We start from the raw sequence: 19,478 nt of genomic DNA, 5'->3' as shown, positions 1-19,478 counted from the left end.
TGAGATTTTTGGTTCCAACCGCCGTGTCTTTGTGAGACGCAGAGTAGATGAAAAGATGATCTCTGCATGTGTGGTTCCCACCGTGAAGCATGGAGGAGGAGTTGTGATGGTGTGGGGGTGCTTTGCTGGTGACGCTGTCACTGACTTATTTAAAATTCAAGGCACACTTAACCAGCATGACTCCCACAGCATTCTGCAGCGATACGCCTTCCCATCTGGTTTGCCCTTAGTGGGACTATAATTAGTTTTTCAACAGGACAATGACCCAAAACACACCTCCAGGCTGTGCAGGGGCTATTTGACCAAGGAGAGTGATTACCCAATCTCAACCCAATTGAGATAGTTTGGGATGATTTGGACTGCACAGTGAAGGAAAAGCAGCCAACACAATTCAAGTGCTCAGCATATGTGAAGCTGGTTGAGAGAATGCCAAGAGTGTGCAAAGCTGTCACCAAGGCAAAGGATGGCTACTTTGAAGAATCTAAAATCTTAAATATATTTTGATTTGTTTAACACTTTTTTGGTTACTAAATGATTCCATATGTATTATTTTATAGTTTTCATGTCTTCTCTATTATTATACAATGTAGGAAATAGTAAAAACTACAGAAAAACCCTTGAATGAGTAGATGTGTCCAAACTTTTGACTAGGACTAGTTGTAATTCACTATATTTATTGATATGAATATAAAATACATATTTCACACCCCCATTAACCCACTTTTGTTTATAAACTCCATCTCTTTCCAACACCCTCACACACCAAACTCCACATAGCCGTGTTGAGAGCTGAGGCAACTTGAGGAACTATGGATGGGACAGACATGTTGTTTGAGGTATATGTTCTAATATTATATTCAGCATAATGCAGGTCAACTTTTAATATACAGTAAGTTTCATCGCATACAAGACTAACCAACAACTTGAACAGCAGAATATACAGTATCACACCATCAAAACAAAATTAATATACAAGTAAAACAATAGTGTAAATGTTTGGTAGAGAATCCCTCTCTCTTTCTTTAACGCACACACGCACACTCACACACACACACACACACACACACACACACACACACACACACACACACCCCTCTCCCTCTCACTCCACCCCAATCTCTCAGACAGTGTGCTCCCCCTCTGGGGCCTGCAGGCTGATCTTGCTGTTCTGGTCGTTGTCGGTCTCGTGGGGGTCGGTGGGAAGAGAGTCATAGGTACGGCGGTACAACGACCGGGTCACCAGGGTAATGATGAACATTTCCAAGATCATTAGCTGCTGACTCAACACTGCAGACAGACACATATACACACACACAGACAGACCAGACAGAAAGACAAACCAGACAGAAAGACAAACCAGACAGACAGACAGAGACAGACAGACAGGGTTGGTGGACATGGACTTCATATTGATCAAGTAATGGCTCTCGTTTGGCTGGTTTGGAGCTATTCTGTCACTTACTGGTACCACGGGCACTAGAGGAGAATGGCGGGGAGCAGGCGATGGTTCCATCCAAGGCCAGGATGTTAATGATGGCCGTCTGCAGCTGACTGAGCACCAGCACCAACTATGGACACATAACCAGCGACATCATGGAGATGCATAGAATATTGGGATGCAGAAATGGATACGGCCATACTGAATCAGACACTACACAACATTCCTAAAAACTCAAGTCTAGGACTAAGGAAAGGACAGAAGCTGATGTAATTTCACCAACGGCATTGAGCAGGAAGTTCCTGGACTATCTGGTTTGTGCAGTAGGACATGGACAGACTCACCTGGTACATGGCATATTTAGGTATGATCTTGATGCTGCGCAGTGTGTTGCATATGTTCATGAACATGATGGCGACAGGCCAGAGGGAGATGATGGTGAGAACACCTATAAATGGGTTGATCCAAATAGCCGTGCCTGTGATCTCCAGCTAAACATCGAGACATGGAGAAAGGTTAAAGAGGGTAGGCATTGAATAGTGGAATCAATGGAATGACACCAAGCTCAGTTTGAAGCTTAAGATGTAAAGGGGATGTTTGTTGTGGCTCAGAAGATTTTCACAGAAAGGAGGACAGTTACTTACATCAGAAAGATCAAAGTTGCCGTTGGTCCACAATATTACGGACACAATTGAGAGGACTGTCTTTAAGATAGCATACTGAAGAGCCCCCAGCTTCAGCAAGAATAACATGCACCTGAATGAAAACAGACCAGCGTTATTAACATGTTCTAACCACTTGTGTTCAAAATTACCAACACAAAGAATCTTCTGGCCCAAGTGTGACCTGAGTATGAATCATCATCCCACTGGTCACAGATGTCATCTAGTTTTGATTTACATTTGGATTACTTGTCAACTAAGATTAATTCAATGTGAAATCGACTAAAAAGGTCACAATGTCATTAGATTTAAGCTAAAAGTTGGGTGAAAAAAAATACAAAATACTCTTACATTGATGATTTTTTGCAAATTCAATCAGTTTTCCATGTCATCACATTTATATTTTTGGGATGAAATGACATGGAAACAAGTTGATTCAACCAGTTTTTTCCCAGTGGGTTGTTCCGGTTACCGTGTGACTGGAACGCGTGGCAAGCAGGGACAGCAGCAGCAGCAGGGTCCTACACTGATATTGAAGGTTTTCTGGGCATTGCTCTTCAGAAAGGCCTCACTACCCCCACTCTCCTCTATCATCAGAACCAAGATCTTATACACCACCACTGCAAAGTACCTATAGAGAAAAGGAGAGGTTTTACTTGTATAACAAGTGTGTGTCACCAGCCTTCAAAACCAGTTAGTCTGCCCACTCAACTTTTGTTTGTGTCCCAAAAACGTTTGTTTGTGCTTGTTTGTATCATTTCCTGAATTTTTCCCTTCCAGCTCTCTGGGGATGTGGAATGATCTCTGATCTGCTGCATAGCATGATTTACATTTAAAGGCAATGTTCCCGCATTTGCGGAGACTGCGTTTACGGTAAACGCTAAATTACAATTGTGCTATACCACTCAATTTAAATCGTGCTATAGTACGGATCTTCTGCGATAGGGATTGAATCGAGCCCTTATGCCAACCAGATGCATAGGAGTATTGTTTTGCCGGATGTCTAGCCTGCATTTTCTGTACTTGATGCACAGGCTTTGCTTTTCAACTAGCTAAACATGTAATTACCTTCATGTTTTCTTCCTAGGCGCCCAACTCTCTGGGGATGATCTCTAACACAGTGTAATGATTAAGAGAGTGGTTAAACTGTGGTCACATAGTTGAGTGCATTCATAAAAACCCTCCTCCCGTTTATGTCAGTACTCCTTACTATGGCTTCCTGTCAGCCCATTACTACAGGTGAAAGAGCACTGCATCTACTTAGTGCAGTATAGTCAAATTGTTTATGCGTTCATAGAAGGGTATGTGAAAGAGAGAGAGAGAGAGAGTAAGTAGTAAGTAGTGTGTTGGTGAGAGGAAACTTACGAATTGGACGTCATATCTGTAAACATGGTAGCCCTTGGTATCCACATCCCAAAACAAGCCATGGTGGCAATGACCTGAGACAGAAACAGAACGTTACTTTTAGTCATAACATTCATCATCCACATGGTTCCCATTCATATAAAGTGATGAATAAAATACTGTATGATCATAGAATGACAGACATTCTAATTTACAGTTTAGCTAAAAGTTAAAGGCCCAGTGCAGTCAAAAATGTGATTATCCTGTGTTTTATATATATTTCCACACTATGAGGTTGGAATAATTTTTGTGAAAATTAGGATAATGCCCTTTTCGTGTAAGAGCTACTTGAAAAGACCACCTGAAATTTCAGCCTGTTTTGGTGGGATTGAGTTTTAACCTGCCTGGTGACATCACCAGGCGGTAAATTAGTTAATATACCAACAAGAATGACAGTTCCAAATCCCTCTGCCAATAACACCTCATTTTCAGATTTCCCCTCACCACTCCCAGACAGTCCCAGCAAAATAAATGTGTTTTGCTAAGAAGCTATTTTTGTTTATTTTTGACCATTTTAATAGAAAACAATCGCGGTAAGGTACTTAATTGTTACCCAGAAAGGATTTGAAATTCAAATAAAAACGGCTGCATTGGACCTTAACACCCAAACAGATGTTTGTGATCTCCATGTAGGCAATCTAGCTATGTATAACCACAGTGATACACTGCTGTCTCAGTCAAATCGTCAAATCAAATCAAATTGTATTTGTCACATGCCGCAGAATACAGGTGTATGCAGGTGAAATGCTTACTTACATGCCCTTAACCAACAATGCAGTTCAAGAAATAGAGTAAAGAAAATGTTTACTAAATAAACTAAAGTAAAAAATACGATAAAAAGTAACACAATAAAATAACAATTAACGAGACTATATACTCATCCAGTCCAGACAGTGTAGCTATAACCACAGAGATCCACTGGCAGTACTTATTGCATTCAATTGTATCTGGTGAAGGCCAGCGGAGACAGGGAGCTGACTTCTTACCGGTGCAGCACCATTGACCCACATAATAGTTGTCTTCTTAGGAGACGGGACTTTTCTATAGATAAACACACACTCCTCCAGGTAGAGCAGCAGGGACAGCGTAGACATGAGGGTCAGCATGGAGTACAGAGCCACACCAAAGACATCCAGCTCTAGTTAAGGGAGAGAGTAAGAGGATCAGGAGGGAGAGAGAGAGAGAGGTTGTATAGGTCAGTAGAAGCCCCTGGCAACAACAACCTCTCTTGAGGATAGATCAATGCCCTGACAACATCCCCATGGACACAACAGCATTTGTGAAACAGCCTCCAAACCATTTTATTCAGCCTCTTTTGAGGTTGAGTGCTGATGAGATCCCAACAATACTTCACTCGGCCCAGTGCAAATCCAGCTGTCTAAATGTATCCTTGATTAGTTTCATATGGACTGAGATCGAGGCTATCTACAGAAACAATAAACCACCCTTGAAGAGATGTTGACTGAATACAAAAGGATGAAAGGCCATGCAAGTTATTTGTCATCAAATGAGCCATCATATTTCTCAGAACAGAAAAATGACTTTGGAGAAACCAAACATGCATATATGTGGCCTACACATGGAGATGTAATGATGAGCAGAGTGAAATGCTGTCCCTCCAATCAGGCTGGATTAGACTGTAGCCTTCCATTTGGAGGACAAATTCATTCAGAATTTGTTTTATTGGTCTTGTCTGTGTATCAGAGATTGTTTGGTGAACAACAACATTCAGTTGCCTATCCTGACATGAAGTTCCTTTAAAAGAAAGTATTTGACTCTGGCGTGTGCCACAGAAAGTATTTGACTAGCCACAAAATGAAGGAAATTAGATTTTCAGCATTACACCGGAGACCTGAATACTTCCAGAGCTAACACCTGAGCTTTAGCTCAACGGGCTAATAACGTCTTGTTGTGTGCCAGAGACCCAATCAGTCACATTTCTGCCAAGCCAATGGCCACGGTGTAGTTATCACACACATTTGAGAAAATAATTATATAGGACTAACAGTCACTTCTAATATAGCCCTACTATATTATCATACTTCTGTAACTCCTGTTTGGCCTTGGGATGCTTGACATGTCAGGTACAAATGAATGATAGAAGACCAAGACATCATTATTTATTATTATTATTATTTATATTATTTATTTGAAGTCAAACATGCAAAAGAAACAGTCTGCGTCCCAAAAACTGTTTTGTACAATTTGTAGTGAAATTCCCTTTCCCAATTACAACTTGATAATGAAACACTATCTACAAACTGATAGATAAGGTAATCTGGGTAACTCACGCTTTATGACATGGATAGCCAGCGGAGGTTCTTCTAAACAGCTCGGATGGATGGTGCTGTTGAGAGCTTCTTCCATGTCCATAGTCAGTTGAAGTCGGTAATGTGAGGACTCCCAGCCAGGTTGTGAGGATATGCAGAAAATAAACTACCAGTGATGTATCTCTTGCCCACTGACTGCAGTTATATGAGGTGCGAGGAAGCAGACAGCAATAGATATTGAACTTTCCCCCGCAATTAACTTCTGACTGATGATGAGTAAGTTGTTTGCTCAGTGAAAACTGCAGATTTTCCAACTAGTCAATGAGACCACCTTCGCATAGAGAATGGCAGATAACTGTATTTCATTCAAATCTTAGAACTACTGTATTTATTGAGCAACCTTCCTTATCAAGGGGAGCCCAATGACCCACATTCGGCTCCTGTAACTCTCAGTGGAATAACATTCCCATAGATTTGATTTGATCCAGCACACGTTTACGTTTCAGGAGAATGAACTTTGATTGGGGTGTATCGTTTCTTGCCAGCCAACATACAGGAATGAAAGGGGTTGGGAAAGCATGCTAGAGTTAACATATTACCAAATGAATCCAAGTAGAAAATAAATACCCACAGTCAGTCCAACTTCTGGTTTTGATTTCCATTTGCCAACCTAAATTCAACGTGAAATCAACAAAACATTTCACCATGTAATTGGATTTAGGTTAATAGTTTGGTGACATTTTTTCAAATCCAATCAGCTTTCCACGTTGATTCAATGTTGTCACATATATTTTTTGTTGTTGAAATGACGTGGAAACTATGTTGATTCAACCAGTTCTTGCCCAGTGGGTATTGTATTGTTCAACCATCAATCTTAAAGGTTGTGGGTTTATATACAAAATATCACCTCTCTCTCTCTCTCGCTGATTATCTGGAGCCATTTAATTTCAGCGTTCTGCCAATCGAATTACTGTCTCTCTGTTAATGCCACTATTTCATTGCCTTCACTGTGTTTTTCATCACGTACCCCATCTGTTGTGTATCTGTGTAACTTTTAGTCATGAAAACATTCACCAGTAATGACATGAACTGAGACCAGCAAGAGTGTTGAGGATAACTAACACCTTTTTTCAAATTCTACCAATTTCAAATCAATAAACCATCCCTTTCTAGCTAAATCGATTTTGTTGGATCCCTAAAACTCTGTCCCCATATACAGAATCTAGAATAAAGACTTTCCGGCAGTGGGCTGTAGCTAATGGCTACATGTAGATGGTCTCATCATCACTCAACTTCATTATTGCATTTGAGCTAAGAAAAACATGGATTTTAGTATGTAGGGTGAGACAATTAGGTCTAATCAGTTTACCCGGTTACAAATTAAGTGAAGGGAGAACGTGAAAGATGATCCAAAAACAGACCTGGATGGATGGATTACAGTCAAACAGAGAGGTTTAGTAAGAGATGGAGAGAAAAGGAGAGAAAGATAAAAGCAATAAAGAGAAAAGGAATGGAGAGAAAGAGAAAAGGAAGAGCGAGTACGAGAGACAGAGAGACAGGTAGCATAAAATACAATCTGAATAAAAAAGAAGCCATGCATTTAAATGTAAACTTGCTTCGCCTACAGACACCTGTAGATCGAGTCATGTGTGACTTCTCCATAGACGTGGGCTTCTCACACATTTTTCTCCATCCGCACACACTCAGTGAGTCAGGTGGATAGCAGAGAGTTCATTCCCCCACAGTAGACACTGTCACACTCTATAACCCTGATGCAAGGACTCACATTCCTGTGAGTCCTTGAGATATAAACTTGTTTCACTTCAATGCCATAACCATGCAGAGATAAACTTCTAAAACTGCCACTTTTTTTGTCCAAGCCAAACAATTCATTCTAAAACAAAGTGTTATAAATAACGATATCATAACTGCCATCGATAAGAGACAATACTGTGCAGCTGTATTCATCGACCTGGCCAAGGCTCTCAACTCTGTCAATCACCACATTCTTATCGGCAGACTCAACAGCCTTGGTTTCTCAAATGACTGCTTCGCCTGGTTCACCAACTACTTCTCAGACAGAGTTCAGTGTGTCAAATGGGAGGGCCTGTTGTTCAGACCTCTGGTAGTCTCTATGGGGGTGCCACAGGGTTCAATCCTCGGGCCGACTATTTTCTCTGTATACATCAATGATGTATACATGCTGCTGGTGATTCCCTGATCCACCTCTACGCAGACGACACCACTCTGTATACTTCTGGCCCTTCTTTGGACACTGTGTTAACTAACCTCCAGACGAGCTTTAATGCCATACAACTCTCCTTCCGTGACCTCCAACTGCTCTTAAATGCATGTTCATCAATCGATTTCTGCACACACCCGCCCATCCAGCATCACTACTCTGGACGGTTCTGACTTAGAATATGTGGACAACTACAAATACCTAGGTGTCTGGTTAGACTGTAAACTCTCCTTCCAGACTCACATTAAGCATCTCCAATCCAAAATTAAATCTTGAATCGGCTTCCTATTTCGCAACAAAGCATCCTTCACTCATGCTGCCAAACATACCCTTGTAAAACTGACTATCCTACCAATCCTGGACTTCGGCGATGTCATTTACAAAATAGCCTCCAACACTCTACTCGGCAAATTGGATGCAGTCTATCACAGTGCCATCTGTTTTGTCACCAAAGCCCCATATACTACCCACCACTGTGACCTGTATGCTCTCGTTGGCTGGCCCTCGCTTAATATTCGTCACCAAATCCACTGGCTCCAGGTCAACTATAAGTCTTTGCTAGGTAAAGCCCCGCCTTTTCTCAGCTCACTGGTCACCATAGCAGCACCCACCCGTAGCATGCGCTCCAGCAGGTATATTTCACTGGTCATCCCCAAAGCCAATTCCTCCTTTGGCCACCGTTCCTTCCAGTTCTCTGCTGCCAATGACTGGAACAAACTGCAAAAATCACGAAGCTGAAGACTCATATCTCCCTCACTAACTTTAAGCACCAGCTGTCAGAGCAGCTCATAGATCACTGCTCCTGTACATAGCCCATCTGTAAACAGCCCATCCAACTACCTCATCCCCATACTGTTATTTATTTTGCTCCTTTGCACCCCACTTGCACTCATCTTCTGCATATCTATCACTCCGGTGTTTAATTGCTATATTGTAATTATTTCATAACTATGGCCTATTTATTGCCTTACCTCCCTTATCCTACCTCATTTGCACACAATGTATATAGACTTTTTCCTATTGTATTATTGACTGTATGTTTGTTTATTGCATGTGTAACTCTGTGGAGTTGTATGTGTCGAACTGCTTTGTTTTATCTTGGCCAGGTCGCAGTTGTAAATGAGAACTTGTTCTCAACTAGCCGACCTGGTTAAATAAAAAAATATAAAAATGTGTAACAGTGAATGCTGTGATTTTCCATGCATCTGTCACTGACACCTCGTTCGTTGACCCCACGATGTGTGAATAGTCTTATATTGCTAAACCTTGCCCTCACGTTTGCTGAAGATTTGCCAAGTGACTTATGACATGACAGTGGCTTATTTTGGCGCATTGCTCTCATCATATAAAGTGGTCTAACTAAAATGTTAAATCAGACGGTATCCAATATTTATCAGGCCCTACCCTTGTTGTAATGGGACTATCTAGGCAACCAACATTGTTTCTAACAACGTAGAAGTGCATTAATCAAGAATGAATGCACTAAAAACAGTATTTATTGTTAAAATGTACACATTAATACAGTGTATTCATCTACAAAATAAACAATTATTGAACTTTGTGAAAATTATTTCCACATTTAGATTATATTTTAAAAAAAACATGAACAACCAAAACTGGCTGACAGGGTAGTACAAATAGTGAGAAAATACTTAACATGCAAAACAGCTTCAATAAAAAAATAAGATATTATTTAAAAAAAAAAATGAAACAGGAAATTGGTCCATGATTTACCGTCAACAGATTTTGTGAATATACAATGCACAAAATACTTCTCTATGGCATTCATTTAAAATGAGAAAGTTAGGATTTCTGGTTAGTCACAATGCTCTCACTCTACATTCCTCCACGATAGGGTGTTATACAAACATTTATGCATCCAGTAAACAAACCGCTTGCAAATTCCAAAACAACTCTCCTAAAAACCACATGGATCATAGTCAGTTGGAAATTGAGAAACCCGATCACAAATATTCTGATTTAAAAAATAATAATAAAAAGTGTCCATTGAGAGGTTGATGTCTAGCTCTAGCCTCCTCTTGGTGGTCTATGAGCATCCTGGCATGATTTACTACAGCAGAACAGTAACTTCCCCAGGGACTACTACACATGGAAACTGGCCTACTGGTATTAACAAAGCTGGTTCAGTACATTAAATATTTATGTATATGCTCAACATTGTACATCGTCCACGACAAAACAATCAAATAATAAGAAAACAGCAATAATAATGAAAGAAAGCAGCATTTGTGATGTAAAATGTGCTTTAAAAAACATGGTACAAAGCCTTCCGTTTTTCTCCATATGTATGCCATTCATCCGATTGAGAAGTCAGGAATTGCATAAAGTGAACACAAATAGCAATTCCTTATTCTCAAAGATAGAACTCTGACATCAAACAATTCATCTCACTTTCCTGTGAAATGTGTCAAAAGTCCCCTCTCGCGAACAAAAGTGATGACTTCACAGATACCTTAATCTTCATAAACTCAGTTTAAAAAACGCTACATATCTGAAAACAATATATGGCAAAAATAAACTATGGAAAATCTGCAACTTAAAAGAAGCCTTGAAAATAAATACTTAATGGAGTAACAATGCTGTCCAATGTTAATGAATTATACACCTCTGATATCACACCTCTGAAAAAAACTGTGTTGACTCCCAACAATTCTTGATTAAAAAAATAAATAAATCTACCTGGTCACATACACTGAGTGTACAAAACATTAGGAACATGAGACTGACCAGGTAAATCCAGGTGATAGCTATGGTCCCTTGTTGGTCACCTGTTAAATCCACTTCAATGAGTATAGATGAAGGGGTGGAGACAGGTTAAAGAAGAATTTTTAAGCCTTGAGACATGAATTATGTATGTGTGCCATTCCGAGGGTGAATGGACAAGACAAAATATTTAAGAGCCTTTGAACAGGGTATGGTAGTAGGTGCCTGGTTGAGTGTCAAGAACTGCAATGCTGCTGGGTTTCACACTCAACAGTTTGTTTTGCAAGTGTATCAAGAATGGTCCACCACCCAAAGGACACCCAGCCAACTTGATACAACTGTAGGAAGCATTGGGAGTCAAATTGGACCAGGATCCCTGTTGAAAAGTTTCAATACCTTGTAGTCCATGCCCCGACAAATTGAGGCTGTTCTGAGGGGGGTGCAACTCAATATTAGGAAAGGCTTTCCTAATGTTTTGTACACTCAGTGTATATCATCACTGATGCACGGAATTGTGCAAAACATGAGTGGGGATTTGGCCCGTAAAATTGTAAACAAAAATGCTCTCCGGGTTCCATTTCCATCTATATAAATTGTAAAGTTATTACACCATGCTACGGTCAACTATGGCACTGTACTATACCTTTGTTCTTCCATACTGTCCTGAAGGCACAATGCACATTTAAGTTCCGATGATACAGAGCAGGAGAGGATTTTGGGTGAGGCATAGGGTCCTACAAAGCCGTGGTTCGTATAAACCTACTGTCCTATTGAAATCAATGGATATGCTTAGCACCAGTCACAGGATTCAAGTGTAAAGTGCATACAGTACACACACGCTACAATCAACTGAGACAGTAGTGCTCATGACCTTCAGGGCCTCAAGACACAACATTGTATCCTCTGGGTTTAATCAAATCAAAGCCACTAACACATTTTCTGTGCTAAGACACAGTGACCTCTTCATTTTTCCCAATAAAGCAAGTGAATACTGATTTGACGGAGGCGTATAACTGTAAAGCAATTATTTTCCTGCACTTATCTGACCTAGTGCTAAGAGTATTATTTTCCTGCACTTATCTGACCTAGTGCAAAGAGTATTCTTTTCCTGCACTTATCTGACTTAGTGCAAAGAGTATTCTTTTCCTGCACTTATCTGACCTAGTGCAAAGAGTATTCTTTTTTTGGCTTGAAAAACAGAGCAGTTCCAGAGATTAATAATAGTTACCAAAAAAATATTGTTGTGCGTTTTTGGTTAGCAACAAAGAAAACGCATCTGCATGTGTTTGGTGAGGATGGAAACTGAAAGCTGATTAAAGCTCTGGTGACAGATGTCGTGTCCATGACAGTCCAGGGTTTGTCCATGGTAACAGGGATGCTGTTTGGTGGTCATAAGAACGACAATAGAAAGGATGGCGGCTATTCGAGAGCGTTTACTTGACATTTTGTCCATGGTAGTAGGGGTACTGCATGTGATAAAAGGCTGGTTTCTGTAGAGACAAAGATGCTGCTGGTTGTAAGGCATCACAGTTAATGGCTCAGTTGTCTCCTGGCAGACATGTAAACTGGCCATTTGAGCCACCTGGTGGTCATCAGTTTCCACTCTAAGGTCTGCAGGAAACACGCGCACTTCAGCGGAACTCATCTATAGGCTTACCTGTCTATGATTCAGTCTCCATGGTCACAGTTACCGTCTGGGCTACGTCTGAAACACAAGGGTTCTAGGGTCAGGCAGCACACAGACACATGGCTACTTGACAGTACAGGATATCTATGGGGAATCTACATACCATCCTGATGGCCCTCAATGTGGTTAATGTTGTTGCCAAGGATGTGCTTGGGGCTTGCCAGACCATCTACAGAGCTGTTGGAGGACAAGGCAGAGATTAATTTTATGAATTAGGTGAGATCATTTTACTGAATCAGGAAATAAATAAATCAACCTGAGAAACCATAAATAACCTTTTGCCGTTGATCTGGAGGCCCACAGCTATTTGCTCAGGATCTAAGGTCAGCAACCGGGTGACAAAACTGTGTCCATCACCATGACTAACGGAGAGAAAGGAGAGGAGAGAGAGAACGGGGGGGGGGGGGCACTTGGTATTTAAACCCTGCACTAAGTTTCTAAGTACTATAATAATTAGATTAAAACTTTTTTAAATGTTTTTTGAAACAATACAAAACATACAAATAACATCACACCTGCATCTCCAGAGCCCTTATCACTCTCTGCCACATGGCCTCAAACGGCACCCTTTGGTTTCTCTCCTTCGCCCACGCACTTTCAACATTTACATAATAAAGCACTTGAACTTTCCATTGTGTTAACAACGGAGGATTGGTTTATTTCCAGGTTACGTATACCTTTTTTCAAGGTGACTGACGAGAAAGGTATTGTCCAACCCATTGGGTAGCTCACTGCACCCTCATATGCCATGTCTGGATTTACAGACAGGTGGATTAAAAGTACATTTACACTAATACTTCTGACAGCCAACTTTCTCAATCCGCCCCTAACTTTTGGACTTCATAACAATCCCAGAAGGCATTGGATTATTGCCTCATTGTTAGTTTTACACTTAAGACACGACTCTGCAGTTGTGCTGTAGAATTTGTGAATTTTGTCTCTTCTTTAATAAATTCAATACATTAGTTTATACTGGATTAAGCGTACATTTTCATGAACTGTCATTTCGTTAGTTATGTTCCAACATTCCCTTCATCTTGTGCCAATATCAGTTATTTTTCAGTTTTAGTTCCAATAGTTTTTGTCAGTTGGATAGACTTGTATATCTTACCTATCATATGAACATCCTGTTCTGACTCAGATAGGATTCCCTCAAGATTGCTCTGATGTCCAAAAAATCAAATAGACATTGTGATACGTTTTAAGTTGCATGCATTTTAAAAATATCCACATTAGTCAATCCAAAATTGCTTTTGGAATTTTGGATGTGGACCAATTTATTTATTGGTGAATTCTGAAAAGCTAATTAAGGACTGTTTGATAGGCTTGTGTTTTTAGGAGGTCATATTGGTTTTTGTAGAATATTTTTAAAAAATGTCCATGTTGTTCTTAACTATGAAGTTGTTAATGTTCTTAGCCTTTTCCTTTGAAAATAAGACACGTAAAAAGATTCTGGGGTGAACATGTGCATCTTCAAAATGTACCCATTTTTCTTCTTTAATGCATTTAACTATTTGTTGCAAGTAAAAGCCTTGGGAGGCGAGTTGATACAATTCCAAGTCTGGAAGGTTAAAACCAACATTTAGACATAGGAAGATATAAAATGTCACTTTCTATTCTAGCAGTTTTAATTTGCCCATACACCGTCTGTTATGACCGAGTATACTTCGGCAAAGTAGAATAACTATACTTTGGGAGCCATTCCATTCTGAAAAGGTTAACTCTACCATTTAGATTTCTGTGAAGATTGTTCCATTTAATTAGGTCTGCTTTCATATTGGTGAGTGATGGGATCAAGTTATCTTTATATATTTTTCACTTATTAAGCATCCTAAGTATTTGAAATGTTTTGTGGTCTACTTAAAAAAAACGATTGTAAATCTCCAAAAGAATAGGTAGATAGTAGACTTGGTGTTTTCACCTGGTGTAGATGGGAAACATCCAGTACTTCTTCTGGTCTCCAAACACCTCCACCACGTTCCTACTGAAGCCCAGAGAGAAGCCATTTTTGTCTGGGCCATTTCTGAAGACAGGAGCCCTGAAAGCCTCTGAAATAAAAACCAAGACATAAACTTATACTATGTCAAACAATGATAAAATGGTGTCAACAATCAATCAAGACAATAGTGGATGAGATGTTCTGTGTTACAGCATGGTGAGGCATGGCAGCTACCTATGGTGGTCCTGTTCTTTCCCACAAGCCAGAGATGGTAGCTGAAAAGCGACAGGATGCTGATGAAGAACATTGCCGCCACAAAAAACAGAAACAACACGTGGAATTTGGCGTGAGTGTCGGGCAGCTGATTCTTGAGAGGGAAGAGAGAGGAGAGCCATTAGTGATGTCATACTTTTCAACAGAACCATACAGTAGTAATGTTAACCTTCTGCACAGACACACAGGATGTGCACAGACACACAGGATCAGTCAGTTGTAAATGACAATGGGTCACCTCCTCATTCTGGAGAAGCAGAATCTGAGCCTACATGTCTGTTCAGTGAATGGCTCCAGCAGGTACTACATACAGTACAGACCTTTGGTTGTCTGTGAATTCAATATGCAAAATAAGACATGCTAAACAACCAATCCTGTCCAACTCCACACTGGGCCTCAGTTGGGCAAGATGACAGTGGGCATTCATTGTCACAAGCAAGGCAGCATACAACACAGACAAGGACAGAAGCCCAGTCTTAACACTCAAGGAGGAACAGACAACAGCTTATGCTGCAAGACAACAGTGTTTGACACATACTGAAGAGAATCCCTCAACAGCGACTTGTACATCAGAGACAAAAGGCTTGTGAATGCCATTATGGGTGGAGCTTCTCTAGCTTACCTTATTGTGACTTGCCACTAGTGGCAATAGGCTATTCAAAGAAGTGCAACCTTACTTTTTAACTAACATGACGATCAGATGGTGACAATCTTGCATTTTACCTGAGGACAATCCCCAACAGATCTCCTTCGGCAATGCTTTAGGCAAAGTATTAGAGACAGATTGTTAGTGGAGAAATGTGTGCAACTATTTTACAGCGATTAGATATAAAAAATAAATCTGACATGCAGACTGCTCAAATTTGAGGTGGATTATGTAGAGGATTTGGGTATTGGCTAATTGGAACATGCGATCAGGGATCTTACTGCTGTCAGTGTTTACACTCAACCACTAAGCTCTGGCTAGGGAAGAAATGAAAGGCAGCTAGAGTATTACTTAGTAGTACTTACTGTCCAGAATTTGATGAAATACTGCAAGACAGTAGCAGCGATAAACACACAATACAGCATGGAGTAGGCCAGAAACAAGACAAAGAACTTGTAGTTCGAAAATCCAACACAGTTATTCACCCTGAGCAAGAAACAGAGAGAGAGGGGTAAATTAATCAGTCAACGTGGCTCCTGCTGCCTTCTCCACTAGTTGCCTCTATTCTCTAATCTGTATAAAATACAGTGATGACACAAAGTCTACATAATTATCTGTTTGAGAGCTGGGTAATTCCTTTTCCATTGCTGTACTAGACAAAACAGTGACTTCATCAAGTAAAAAGGTCAGACAGATCAAATATGCTGATGCAGTAGAATGGAGAGGATTAAACTCTCCACTGATCCAATCACTATCAAGTCAGTATGAACAAAGAACTTCACACACAAAAGGAGTGTACTGTTGCTAAGCATCTAAATTACAAGAACGGACTGAGGTGTTACATACCATGGACAGTGATGATCCATCTTCAGTACACACCTGAGAGAGAGCGAGAGCACAAACAAACAAGGGAAAGGAGAAAATAGTATATTACTTTGGAGTTGAAGCATCTAAAAAGACCCCACATAAAATCCAATGGTGCATCTCATCTGAACCCCATGGAGACAGAACTAACTGAACTCACATGTCACAGGTGGAGCAGTGGTGGCAGCGGTCGGGTTTGATCACCTGACAGTGTTCACAGTACCGGACGGCTGTGGAGAACACACCAATACACCTGCTCAATCATCATCAGCTTTAAATCCAAGGTGTGTGTGTTCCAACCATGTGTCGACTGTATTGTATTCTCACCTCCGGTCCCAGTGCGTGTGTAGACAGGCAATCCTATGGCCGCTTTCTTCAGGATGTCCTGCTGAGCGTCTGACTGCTCCTTCTCATACTGCTCCTTCTCCACTTTGGCCAGACAAAACTGATGGGAGAACAGAGAGAGTTTCACCAAGTATGTTATAACATAGTTAGTACCGGTAGTCATGCATCTAGAAATTAGGGCCCAGTTGAAATGTGAAACAAGTAACTTGAGATTGAGACAGAGTAACCCCACTTCACAACCATATGCTCTCACACACTCCTATGTGAACATCTGCTGTACAGTGTAATTACAGAGCGCCTAGGGAACCACCCAGCCCAGTGCCCACTCCCCTGGCATTGTGGTGTAGCATCTCACGGGAGGCAGAATTAGTACTACTGGTGAAGACAGATACACTGTGTATTAGGGCCGTCTCCGACGAAAATCTTGACTGACCGAAAGTAGTCTGTACTTATGACCATTCGTAATTTGAAAACATGCATTTTCCCATATATAGACACACCATATGTTTGAATGAAATCAACTATATGTTGGCTACTGAGCTTGTCTGATGCTTTAAGCATTGTGATTAAAAATTAAGAAACAAATGACTCAAGTGGGAGCCAGAGATCAAGATAGCCTAACCAGAAGCAGAAGACTGTAATAGGCTACACCAGCGGTCAGTAACATTTTCCATTTGGAGTGCCAAGTTATCCTACCATTTCTACTGATCTGGATGCCAGTTACGATTTACATTTGCACATTTTAATTTGTAATAAAGTCTATATATCTCAGAATCAATGTCATGTGGTTAATCAATATTCTATCTAAATGAAAATTATACAAATCTAAAAGTAACTTTATCGCCATTGCCAATATGTAAAAAGCCAACAAACAAAAACATAGCAGCCCGCAGGAAGAAAATATCCTGATAAAAATAAATATCCTATAAATCACATTGGCTACAAATGGCCTGTCTGTAAGGAACTTGAAACATTGTATCAACTATTAATTTGGTCCGAGCTAGCAAACTTGCAACATTGTATAAAATATTCTGGGCCATATCCTGAGCTAGTGAGATGCGGTAAGTAGTAATTGGGTAGGCCTATTTTACGACGTTTCCATAGGAAACAGAAATTTCCATAACCAAACAATGGATTAGTCCACTCAGACAGGCGTCTCGTGTGCCATACATTTAAAAAATACATATACTTGCCACCACCCCACAAAAAAAATATCAGCCTTACAGCCTTTTCGACCAGTAGACTAAATTGGGTCAGCCCTACTCTGTATACCTCTTTAGAGGGGCTGGCAGGCCTACTGCAGATAGTCTTCCAGTAGGACCAGATAAACATGATGAAGAACAGGTGGAAGACAACCAGGTATGATACTGTTGGAGAGAGGGAGCAAGAATAAAAAACAACCAGGTATGATACTGTTGGAGAGAGGGAGCAAGAACAAAAAACAACCAGGTATACAATAGAGTTTGTGTGATCAAAGACAGTTGTGAAAGCACCAAATGTTTCTGAATGTTACTTACTTTTTTCTGCATTATTTGGGATTGTAACTGAAACAGACAAAGTACACACAGAGAGAGAAAATAGGAGTTTAGAGAGGGCATCTGATTGATGCGTCTGCAGAGTTACAGTACTACAGTAGTATGCTCACATCTACAGACCCCCTCCTCTCACCCCCCAGCGGTAGCCTGGCACTACCAGTGGGGGACCCACCCATCACAGAATGCTTTGTTTGCCCTGCTGAAGGGATGCCCCTGATTACAGCCACTCACTGACTGACTGACTGACAGACATGCATGTCATTGTACTATCAGCAGCAGAAACAGGCTAAAACAGGGTTCTATCTATGAGCGTGATTGGCTATCCGCAACAAAGTAGTCTTTCACTGTTTCACCTGTTCTCGTCCCACCACATTTCTGTACTGTTTCCCGAATCCTACACATTCTCCAGCTGGGCAGTCAAGCAACTTTGTTTCAATGAGGAAACAAACACCGTTAATCATCCAAAAACGATAATTGTATACTTACAGATACAGAGTTCCACGACGTATGCATAATAAGACCAGCCAACGACCAGGTTGATGAAAATAACAGGTATCCAAGCTAAACTCCGTTGACAGCACTTTAGTACATGATGCGGAGCCATCTTTAATCCTGCGGAAAATAGTGGTGTGACGTCAAAGCTCCAGTTTTTTGACTGAACCGAAGATGATCTATTATATTGACAAGATAGTCGAGTAGCTGCTCTAACAAATGACTGAAAAATGGAAATACATGTCCTCAAAGATGGAAGGCAAACGGGAGGAGTCAATATCAGGTGGGACCATTCTAGCCAATCAGAAAGGGAAGATACGCGAGTGAACAACACGCACAGCTCCAATATAAATGTAGTAGTTTTTTCCCAAATTGCCGAAACGCCACGTGCGGCCACTTATATAGTGCATTCGTAACAACCTCACAATTACGAAACGTGTATTCGATCAAATAAGCCTCACGTGGAAAATTAGCAGTTACATTTTTTGCTCGACCAAATTCGACACTGTCTCACAGACACAGACCTCCATACAAGAATCCGTCACTTCGTGGACAGATTTTGGGCAGAGTAATGCCGCGTTCAAAACCACTGGGAGTTTGGGACTCGGAAATCTCCGAATTTAGTCTGTTCAAAACAACTGGGAACTTGGAGAAAAAATACGAGCTCCGACTGGGAAAACCCGATTCGAATAGTCATCCAACTCGGAATTTCCATCCTGAAGATCAAGATGATTTGACCTCGTATTATTTTGAGTTCCCAGTTGATATGAACGCGGCATCAACCCTTTCGCTTCACCACTTCCTTTCTCACTGAACAATGAACGCCTCTTCTCCATCAGATTAATTCACCACACATCTGTACAGCTGTGAACTGGTAGGCCATGGAGACTGGACGTGAATTGACGATCTTATTAAATTACCGAATTGTGTGGGGGTGGGTGATTCTAATAAATTACT

At 40.7% G+C, this 19,478-nt stretch overlaps 2 protein-coding genes across 5 annotated transcripts; both read right to left on the bottom strand.

The window, feature by feature from the left end:
- Window positions 1–653: 653 nt before the first annotated feature.
- Window positions 654–7,630, bottom strand: LOC110510058 (organic solute transporter subunit alpha). Its single transcript, XM_021591345.2, has 8 exons — window positions 5,796–7,630; window positions 4,491–4,642; window positions 3,466–3,539; window positions 2,573–2,731; window positions 2,083–2,194; window positions 1,783–1,929; window positions 1,463–1,568; window positions 654–1,287 (listed from the first exon to the last, which is right to left on the bottom strand). The coding sequence occupies exons 1-8, from the start codon at window positions 5,875–5,877 to the stop codon at window positions 1,121–1,123; spliced, it is 999 nt and encodes a 332-aa protein (XP_021447020.1). The 5' UTR covers window positions 5,878–7,630; the 3' UTR covers window positions 654–1,120.
- Window positions 7,631–9,494: 1,864 nt separating this feature from the next.
- LOC110510057 (palmitoyltransferase ZDHHC20) lies at window positions 9,495–19,203 on the bottom strand. Of its 4 annotated transcripts, XM_021591343.2 has the most exons (14): window positions 18,516–19,195; window positions 18,012–18,038; window positions 17,767–17,861; window positions 16,477–16,594; window positions 16,310–16,379; window positions 16,132–16,164; window positions 15,651–15,771; window positions 15,363–15,398; window positions 14,601–14,733; window positions 14,349–14,475; window positions 12,703–12,789; window positions 12,531–12,604; window positions 12,398–12,445; window positions 9,495–12,230 (listed from the first exon to the last, which is right to left on the bottom strand). In XM_021591343.2, exons 1-13 carry the CDS (start codon window positions 18,631–18,633, stop codon window positions 12,402–12,404), a joined length of 1,083 nt encoding a protein of 360 aa, XP_021447018.1. In that variant the 5' UTR covers window positions 18,634–19,195; the 3' UTR covers window positions 9,495–12,230; window positions 12,398–12,401. The 4 variants fall into 4 exon arrangements, with proteins under 4 accessions (XP_021447018.1, XP_036823596.1, XP_036823594.1 ...); XM_036967701.1 differs by lacking the exon at window positions 17,767–17,861 and having other exon boundaries at window positions 18,516–19,203; XM_036967699.1 differs by lacking the exon at window positions 15,363–15,398 and having other exon boundaries at window positions 18,516–19,062.
- Between the last annotated feature and the right edge of the window lie 275 nt (window positions 19,204–19,478).

The sequence above is a fragment of the Oncorhynchus mykiss genome, chromosome Y (genome assembly GCF_013265735.2).
Source record: "Oncorhynchus mykiss isolate Arlee chromosome Y, USDA_OmykA_1.1, whole genome shotgun sequence".
NCBI lineage: Eukaryota > Metazoa > Chordata > Actinopteri > Salmoniformes > Salmonidae > Oncorhynchus > Oncorhynchus mykiss.
Note: the sequence above shows the minus strand (reverse complement) of the source record. Positions and strands in the feature narration are given on the sequence as shown.